Here is a 10010-nt window from a genome sequence, read left to right on the forward strand (position 1 = left end):
GCTCTCACCATTAAGGTCTGAAGACCGGTAACCGGGCACCTTACTCCCGGGGCGAGCACCTTGCTCTCACCATTAAGGTCTGAAGACCGGTAACCGGGCACCTTACTCCCGGGGCGAGCACCTTGCTCTCACCATTAAGGTCTGAAGACCGGTAACCGGGCACCTTACTCCCGGGGCGAGCACCTTGCTCTCACCATTAAGGTCTGAAGACCGGTAACCGGGCACCTTACTCCCGGGGCGAGCACCTTGCTCTCACCATTAAGGTCTGAAGACCGGTAACCGGGCACCTTACTCCCGGGGCGAGCACCTTGCTCTCACCATTAAGGTCTGAAGACCGGTAACCGGGCACCTTACTCCCGGGGCGAGCACCTTGCTCTCACCATTAAGGTCTGAAGACCGGTAACCGGGCACCTTACTCCCGGGGCGAGCACCTTGCTCTCACCATTAAGGTCTGAAGACCGGTAACCGGGCACCTTACTCCCGGGGCGAGCACCTTGCTCTCACCATTAAGGTCTGAAGACCGGTAACCGGGCACCTTACTCCCGGGGCGAGCACCTTGCTCTCACCATTAAGGTCTGAAGACCGGTAACCGGGCACCTTACTCCCGGGGCGAGCACCTTGCTCTCACCATTAAGGTCTGAAGACCGGTAACCGGGCACCTTACTCCCGGGGCGAGCACCTTGCTCTCACCATTAAGGTCTGAAGACCGGTAACCGGGCACCTTACTCCCGGGGCGAGCACCTTGCTCTCACCATTAAGGTCTGAAGACCGGTAACCGGGCACCTTACTCCCGGGGCGAGCACCTTGCTCTCACCATTAAGGTCTGAAGACCGGTAACCGGGCACCTTACTCCCGGGGCGAGCACCTTGCTCTCACCATTAAGGTCTGAAGACCGGTAACCGGGCACCTTACTCCCGGGGCGAGCACCTTGCTCTCACCATTAAGGTCTGAAGACCGGTAACCGGGCACCTTACTCCCGGGGCGAGCACCTTGCTCTCACCATTAAGGTCTGAAGACCGGTAACCGGGCACCTTACTCCCGGGGCGAGCACCTTGCTCTCACCATTAAGGTCTGAAGACCGGTAACCGGGCACCTTACTCCCGGGGCGAGCACCTTGCTCTCACCATTAAGGTCTGAAGACCGGTAACCGGGCACCTTACTCCCGGGGCGAGCACCTTGCTCTCACCATTAAGGTCTGAAGACCGGTAACCGGGCACCTTACTCCCGGGGCGAGCACCTTGCTCTCACCATTAAGGTCTGAAGACCGGTAACCGGGCACCTTACTCCCGGGGCGAGCACCTTGCTCTCACCATTAAGGTCTGAAGACCGGTAACCGGGCACCTTACTCCCGGGGCGAGCACCTTGCTCTCACCATTAAGGTCTGAAGACCGGTAACCGGGCACCTTACTCCCGGGGCGAGCACCTTGCTCTCACCATTAAGGTCTGAAGACCGGTAACCGGGCACCTTACTCCCGGGGCGAGCACCTTGCTCTCACCATTAAGGTCTGAAGACCGGTAACCGGGCACCTTACTCCCGGGGCGAGCACCTTGCTCTCACCATTAAGGTCTGAAGACCGGTAACCGGGCACCTTCCTCCCGGGGTGAGCACCTTGCTCTCACCATTAAGGTCCGAAGACCGGTAACCGGGCACCTTACTCCCGGGGTGAGCACCTTGCTCTCACCATTAAACTTCAATCCTAAGGGAAAGCCGACCTAAACGATCGGTCAACGCTTACATTATGAACTGAATGACCGCACAGGGTCTACAAGGGTGGCCACATAGGGCGAAAGAAAATCGGGGCATTTAAGCTCCCGGCCTTACTACAAACTACTGATAGAAATGGACTAAGTGTTGGGAATTCCAGATGCGGTCGACCGGTTTGCCGGTGGTGGTTTCAAGCTGGTAAGTGCCCGGTCTCACGACGGCCGAGATTACGTATGGGCCTTCCCAACTTTGAGCCATCTTCCCGCCCTCGAGCGACTTGCTAGCTTTTCTCTCTCGCAGCACGTAGTCCCCGACCTGAAAGTAACGAGGGCGCATCTTAGGGTCGCGGTGTGCTTTAAGCTTCTTCTGGTACTCCTCGACCCTCTGGGCAACGGCGTCTCTCTTCTCTTCTAAGGAATCTAGCTCGGTCACCATCAGGGAGTCATTACCATGCTCATTGTAAGCTCGCTCTCGGGACGTCGGTATCCACGCTTCCACCGGCAACCGGGCCTCGGCGCCATAGACCAAAGCAAAAGGGGTTTCCTTCGTGGCCTCACGGGGCGTAGTCCGGTACGACCATAGGATATACTGGAGTTCGTCCGCCCAGCTTCGTCCAGCCGAATGCAATTTCTTCTTAAGCCCCTCCAAGATGGTTCGGTTTGCGTTCTCCACCTGGCTACGCCACAGAAGACCGGACCGATCTAGTACCAACGGTTTCCAGGAAATTCTGGAAGTATTCGTCCTCGAACTACTTCCCGTTGTCGGTCACCAACTGCACCGGAACCCCAAACCGGGACATTACGTTCTGCCATAAGAACCGGGCGCACTGTTGAAACGTGATCGTCGCCAATGGTTCAGCCTCGATCCACTTGGAAAAGTAATCAATGGCGACGGTAATGAAGCGCCGTCGTCCGGTCAACTGGGGGAAAGGTCCTAAGATGTCCACCCCCCACTTTGCGAATAGGATTGCTGAACTGACCGGATGGTAGAAGGTGGCCGGTCTGCCCGGGACGCGGGCATACAGCTGGCAGGATTCGCACGATTTGGCTAGTGATTCACAGTCCAATTGGATCGACGGCCAATAATAGCCGATCAGCATTATCCTTCTTGCCAGTGCCCGACCCCCTTGATGAGCAGAGCAAAGTCCGGAGTGCAGCTCGGTCATCACGAGATCGGCTTCGAATTTAGACAGACACCTCATTAGCGGGCCCTCGTATAACCGTCGATACGAACGATTGTCGAGCATCTGGAAACGGGGTGCGCGCAACTTCACTTTCCTTTCCCTACGGTCATTCTTGGGTAGGGTCCCGGTTTGTAAGTACAGCCGGAGATCGGAGATCCATTCCTCGGGGTCCTCGGCGACCGGCGCCACGGGCATCACATCAATACAGGCGGCCGGTAATTCTTCCACTCGGGCGACTTTGGAGATGTATTCCGGGGCCTCATGCGACAACCGGGATAGCATGTCTGCGTCAGCGTATTCGGCTCGTGGGATGTGCTCGGCGACGGATGCATCAAACGACCCCATGACGGAGAGGGCGTGATCTAGATACCGAGCAAATCGCTCGCCCTTTGCCTCGAAGGCGCCGGTGACTTGACCAATGACTAAAGCCGAGTCCGTTCGGATCCTCACCCATCGCGCCCCTAGAGAACGGGCGTTACGTAAGCCGGCGATGAATGCCTCATATTCCGCTTCATTGTTGGTCGGCGAGAAGGAGAGCGACAGGGCGTAATAAACCTTCAAGCCTTCTGGGCTAGTAAGAATAACGCCAGCGCATGCGCCCTGTTTGCAGCTCGACCCATCCGTGGCGATCTCCCACTCTGCCGGGGTTGGTTCAGCGGCGGTCGGCGCGCTTTCATCCCTCGCCGAGCACTCTACAACGAAATCCGCCAAGGCTTGTCCTTTGATAGCCGGTCTCGGTGTGTACTCGAATGAAAACTCAGTCAACATCATCGCCCATTTAATCAATCGTCCCGAAGACGTAGTCGTTCGAAGAATGGCGCCCATCGGCTGATTTGTCAGCACCCGGACTGCCCGGCCTTGAAAGTACGGTGTGAGCTTCTTCGCGGTCGTGTATAACGCAAAGACAACCTTTTCCAACCAGGAGTACCGTAGTTCCGGGCCCTGGAGGGCGTGGCTGGTGTAATAGACCGGGCGCTGTACTCCTTCCGGGTCGGTTCTGCACAGTACTGCATTGATTGCACGGTCGGACGCCGAGAGATAGATTTTGTAACTCCTCCCCGGGCTCCGGTCTGGACAATACTATAGGCGAGGCCAAATACTCCTTTAAGCTCTCAAAAGCTTTCTGACATTCCTCTGTCCACGTGAAAACGGAGGTTTTCTTCAGCGTTTGGAAGAACGGGTGAGCCCGTTCAGCGAGCTTTGACAAAAAACGACTTAGGGCGGCCAACCGACCGGTCAACTATTGGACTTCTCTGACCGTGGTCGGCGGCCTCATGTCCATAATTGCCTTTACTTTCGCGGGGTTTGGCTCTATTCCTCTCCTGGTCATCATAAACTCGAGGAACTTCCCGGTCCGGACGGCGAACGTGCATTTGGCCGGGTTAAGTCTCAGTGCAAGTCGGACGCATGATCGTGCATGTTCTTACTCTTCACCAACATATCATCGATGTAGGCCTCCATTGTTTTGCCGATCAAATCTCCGAACAGGGCGTTCACCATTCTTTGGTAAGTAGCTCCAGCGTTACGGAGACCAAACGGCATTACTCGATAGCAGTACAGATTGTCCGGGGTGATGAACGCTGTCTTGGCCTCGTCCTCTTCGGCTATCATCACCTGGTGGTATCCCTTAAAGGTGTCCATGAAGCTTAGTAGCTCGGCACCCGCGGTTTCATCGACCATCGATGGATACTCGGGAAGGGGAACGGATCCAGTGGGCACGCCTTATTGAGGTCAGTATAATATATGCACATCCTCCAAGCCGGCATCTGGAACTTCATGCACAAGTGCGGCATTGAGATGATCGCGCCGAGCTGCGAGATCCCCGGTATACCCAGTATGACGGGTTGGACGCATGCCAGGTCGACGACCACAAACTCCATCACTGCGCGCAGGACTCTCGGGGCCGTCCCGACTTCTACGGGTACACGAATGACTCCTTCCGGGTGGATCATGGCTCCCGTGAAGCCTGACAGCGGGGTTCTGACGGGCGTCAGTTCGGATCGGTCTAACTGAAGCTTTCGGAATACATCTAGGTACATGACGTTGACGCTTGACCCCATGTCCACCATGACTCTCTGAACGTCGACGCCGTTAATGTCTATGGTCACGACCAACGCCTCCGTCGCGCAATCACCGGTGCTCGGTAAGTCCCGATCAGTGAACACAATGGGCTCCTGCTTCGACCTCTTTTCGGAGTTCGTCTCCTCCACTAGTCCGAAGTGTAGGTCACGGGCCCAATTACGACGGTCCCCCGCGGTGTCCCCGCCTTCCGGGCTTCCAAATATAATGTGGATGACCTGTTTCTGAGTGGTTGCTAGCGGCTCCCTGTCTAGGTCAGGATCTTTGTCTTTCTTATCTTTGTCTTTCTTGAAGTACTTTCTCCACTCCCGCCGGCTTTTCTTCTTCTTTTCAGCGAATTGGGCCAATTCCCCGGTCTGCAAGAGGTCTTCGATCAAGCCCTTGAGTACATGGCATTCTTCTGTGTCATGCCCCCGGTTTCGATGATATGCACAATATTTGTCCTTGTCATGGCTATCTCTCGCCGGAGCGGGCAATAGGATTAGATGACAATTCTAGGCGAACTGCAGGACTTCAGTGACCGGTCTAGTCAGTGGGGTGTAGATCGGGTTCCCGTTACGATCTTTTTGTCGCGGGTTGTTCGGGCAGCGATCTCTTTGGCCCTAGTCCCTTCTCGGCCCCCTGTCTCCATCATCCTCTTGGCCGAGTTCGCTTCCGTGGCAGTAGCGTGGGCGAAAACCCTGCGCACTGCGTCCTCGTAACAGGTCGGCGGCCGGAGTATGAGGTCTTGGTATAGATTTCCCGCTCTCAAAGAGTTTAGTAGCAGGTTTGTGGCGGTGACGTCGTCGACGGGCTCAATCTCAGCCATCTCCTTGTTCCATCTCTCGATAAAGACGGAAAGCGGTTCACCATCCAACTGCTTGGCGTTTTCCAGATAGGAGAAATGCTTCTTGACAGTTTTGGACATGGCGAAGCGGTCGACGAATCTCTGTGCTAGGTCTCCAAAATTCGAAATTGAGCCTGGCTCCAAGGTACGGAACCACTCTGCTGCTCGCCCGGTCAGCGTTGAGTAAAACGCCCGGCACATTACGACCTCGGACACCCCCATCATGAGCATGTTGTCGTAGTAGAGGTTTACATGCTACTCGGGATCCGACCTGCCGGCGTATTCCTTATCCCCGGGAACACGTAAGTCGATCGGGTAAGGTTGACTCATGACCTCCTGAGTAAAGGGCGTTCGGAGCAGATTGCTTGCCCGGTCAGGGGTTCGATCATCTCCCTGCTCCTGCTTCCATCGGTTGAACTCGGCCCGGACCTGGTCCAATATTCCCCGCGAAAGACCGGACGAACGGGCCGGATCACGGTTCCTTCGGCGGCGGGAATCGGATGAACTGGCCTCGCTCGAATTAGCTTCGCTCTCGGTCTGCAAGTGTAACGACCTGCGCCCTCTTTCCATCAGTGGGTCGATTCTGTCCAGAACACTGACTCGCGGTCGGTCTTCCCGGTCTGCAAGTGGCCTAGAGCCCGAGGCGCTCAAGCGAGAAAGCGCCAGGCGTCGGGTCGGGGTCGGCTCTTGTAACCTGGAGGATACCGGTCGTCTCTCAGACTGAGCCCTCCTCAGTGCGGGCGAGGGGGTGGCTACAGCTTCGATCGTCGTGGTCTCCGGGTGAGGGACCTGAGGCTGGACGGGCGGCACCAGTTGAAATGGGAAAGAGGGGGCGTAAGGCTGCGGGTAAAACCGGGGAGAGTTGGTCCACCATTGAGCGGTCGGGTCGAGCGGGTACGTTGGGTACTGGTAAGGTACCGATCCGACCGGTATGGGAAATGCCTGAGGCGGGTGGATGACATTGACCGGATCGGCTGGCGGAAGGTTGGTCATATTATTCGGATCACCCCGAGAACTGAGGCGAGAGCGCAAATCGGAAGGTGCGTCCTGCTCTGGGTCGGCAGCGGCAAAATAATCCATGTAAGGGTACATGATTGGGAACCGGAGTCGCGCAGAACCGAGGTCGGCTTATCTTACGTCGGTCCCCACAGACGGCGCCAAAATGATAAAGTAAATACTGGTCGAAATATCGTATTTGTATTAAATTGGGTACAAGTAGGAATACCCTAAGTGAAACCGAGCTACGTGACAGTGGGTCAGAGGTTCCTGGTCTCTTTAGCTACTATATTAGATGAAATAGCCAAAAGTCCTTTAGGCTGCAATAAATGTGCCTTTTATAGGGGTCCTAACGTGGGTTCTAGTCTGCCGGCATGTGGGACTCGTGGCGGTCATGCATCGGTCAGTGCGTTGGCCAATCTGCCCACAAATAAGTGCGCAGTTTTGAGGAGGTTCATGGTTCGAAGCGTCACGGAACCCGAACTGAACTCGGAACACAACGCTTTCCGGTCTAGGTAGACCGAGAAGAGGATCCGTAAGGGTTTGGGCACCTCACGGCTGTAAGGGATACAGATCGGGAGACCGGGATATGTAGACCGAGATTTTATCCCTATCACATGTGATATGGTCTAGGAAGCGAGATGTGATTTTCATCATAGACCATTCATCCCAAAATTCTAGAGGACTCGAGTCACAAGGGTGAGGGTAATGAACAACAAACTCTAGAGGATTACTTCCCTCCAAGCTTTCTATGGGGTAAAAACCAAAATTGGCTTGGACATCAGGACCATTAGAAATGGAAAAACTATCTACTGCAGGTGACCTATCTGGAGCAACAAGAGCATAGCCAGGTGCGTAAGGGTCGGCACCCGTCATCCACGGTATATACATCTCGTAGCCCATCCCTGGGCATGTGTACTCCAACGAATCCTGGGGGTTCGTCGGGCTACACGAGCCTACGCTAGATGGCATCTGTTATGAAACACAATGAAGTGTAGTTAGCACGACAGCTAAGTAAGAAAATCCATGGTCACTCAAAATTCAACAAAGGTTTTTCAAAACAAGTATGTAAGAGTTTTGTAACTTTACCCATCTGTTGAGATTTCACTTGTAAATAAGTTAATAACGAAGACTTGCACAAAAAGAGATTAGTGAACCAATATCAACCTTTCATTTTGGATACAATCATTTCTCTTAGTGTCGTTACAGAATAACTCTTTCTTACTTTTAAATCTTCCTTAGTTTCATATTAGCAAGCGTGAGGCCTTTGGAGTATTCTCTTAACTCCCTCTTTGACCACTTGGATCATCAAACTCGGGTTCAGTGGTCGTCCCCCGGTCTAACACTGATCCCCTGGACGTAAGGTTCGTTAGAATGATTCCTAGCTGGCCCTACTAGGTCCATAAAAACGACACCTACCCGGACTTTTGGAGTAACTATACCTTAAGTGTGTACACCCCCATAGGAATACCTCATCCTATGAGTTATACAGTACTCGGCGAATAGACTTCGCCCCCTTTTAGTATGAACTGATCATACGATGTAAACAACCACTAGGAAATGGCATTTAAGCCCGCTTCATCCCGTAAGCTAATCAAGGTCCTCCTCAACTATCTTAGAAACTAAGGTTTTGGAAAACATTTTCCTTTCTTTAGTTTTTCTTTCTTAAATCATTCCTTTTGGGCATATTTCACATTTGAGTCCAATACTTGAAATTGGCTACCTCGTTAGCCCATGATGGTGATTTTGTTTAAAATGGATTTTCAAAATACTTCCAGTGCCCGCAGGCTTTCCAAATACCATTTTCTCATCTTTCAAGTAAGGTACCCACTTACTAATAGTGACATTTTCCTCAAAAATAAGGTTTTTGACAACCTATTTACCAAAATAGCATACATTCTTCGACGTAAATTTCATAAACATTTTTATTTGCCCATAGGCTTTTCAAGCATAGTTCCCAAAACCATTTGCACATCTCACCATTTCATCATATACAATACTAGTAACACAAAACACACTTTATACACATGTATGTATCATCTATACATATTACTCATAGGTAGCATGTATATACAACATAACCTCTTCCTTATACATACATACACATATATGTATATTCATATGCATATTCATCCTTTATAGCACTTATACATATATATATATACCTCACGTGTGTATGTATATTTATATAAAGATTTTCTTTTTGTTTACAATATTTTACACACATATATGAATCACTTGAACCGAGTATATATATATATACATCTATAACATATACTACCCACCTAGTTATATACTTATATATTCTACTAACACTTACATATATCCATATATTTTAACACAAAGCTCATAAATTCCTATTTCAACTATCAATCATTAAATCTTAAGTGACAAAACCAACTTAAGGGATTTCTTACCTCTTGGGTGAAGCACTTTTTTCAAGAATAGCTTTGAACCTTTACTCAATTCTTTCACCAAAATCCCTAGGCAAAACATACCACCATAACAATAATTTTTAAGAGATTTTAACCTATAATTAGGTTCTAGGGAAGAAAACAAAGCTTTTAACCGAATAAAAATGGAATTTTACCGAATAGTGGTAGACTTGATGAAGAAACTTAGCTATGAAGGCTCTTGAGCTTAAAGATGATGATGAAGTTTCTCTCTCTCTTTTTTCCCTTCAAAATTTCGGCCAAGGGGGTGGATTGAAGACCAAGCTCTATTTAAATCAACTCTAAATTAATTTAATACTAGTATGTGGCTAGAAAGAGTGACATGTGTCAACTTCTTGTGGTAACTCAAGGAAAATATCTTTGGCTAGACTATTAAGGGTTAAAACAGATATAGTTACGGTAGGAAATAATTTAGGTAGGGGTAAATTCGAAACCAAAATTATCCCGAACTCAATTCTAACCTTAAATTCTAAAATCGGGCGAGGTTCGGTACATCGCGAAATATAGCGATACTAAGTTCGAAATAAATTTTCACTGTTACGGGCTAATTTAATTAAATAGGAAATTCAAGGTTAATAGTACGGTGCCTAATAACCCACTTCCTAGGACAATCGGGACAGAACACATACTCCTAAAAATTTTACGGTTCGTGACCGGTACATACAATCGCAGCTTATTAACGACTATTCTAACTAGTAAAGATTATTTTGAAATATCTATAAATCATAACTCGTGCATGCCAACGCCTTAGAATAAAATAAATTTAAA

At 50.7% G+C, this 10010-nt stretch overlaps 2 protein-coding genes across 2 annotated transcripts; both read right to left on the reverse strand.

Annotated features, from left to right (window-relative positions):
* Positions 1-2453: 2453 nt before the first annotated feature.
* On the reverse strand, positions 2454-3659 carry LOC116001233. Its single transcript, XM_031241122.1, has one exon. It carries the CDS (start codon positions 3657-3659, stop codon positions 2454-2456), a length of 1206 nt encoding a protein of 401 aa, XP_031096982.1.
* Positions 3660-4277: 618 nt separating this feature from the next.
* Positions 4278-6015, reverse strand: LOC116001234. Its single transcript, XM_031241123.1, has 3 exons — positions 5527-6015; positions 4610-5323; positions 4278-4502 (listed from the first exon to the last, which is right to left on the reverse strand). Exons 1-3 carry the CDS (start codon positions 6013-6015, stop codon positions 4278-4280), a joined length of 1428 nt encoding a protein of 475 aa, XP_031096983.1.
* Positions 6016-10010: the final 3995 nt, after the last annotated feature.

This window comes from Ipomoea triloba, chromosome 13 (assembly GCF_003576645.1).
Source record: "Ipomoea triloba cultivar NCNSP0323 chromosome 13, ASM357664v1".
Lineage (NCBI taxonomy): Eukaryota > Viridiplantae > Streptophyta > Magnoliopsida > Solanales > Convolvulaceae > Ipomoea > Ipomoea triloba.

What these genes read in the sequence shown, in the direction of transcription:
- LOC116001234 (XM_031241123.1), bottom strand. Translation starts at nt 6,015, where the DNA reads ATGGGGGTGTCCGAGGTCGTAATGTGCCGGGCGTTTTACTCAACGCTG. An exon ending in CAACCCGCGACAAAAAGATC is followed by an intron (nt 5,324 to 5,526) that starts GTAACGGGAACC and finishes GACCTCTTGCAG; the next exon opens with ACCGGGGAATTGGCCCAATT. An exon ending in ATTATACTGACCTCAATAAG is followed by an intron (nt 4,503 to 4,609) that starts GCGTGCCCACTG and finishes GGATACCACCAG; the next exon opens with GTGATGATAGCCGAAGAGGA.
- LOC116001233 (XM_031241122.1), bottom strand. Translation starts at nt 3,659, where the DNA reads ATGATGTTGACTGAGTTTTCATTCGAGTACACACCGAGACCGGCTATC.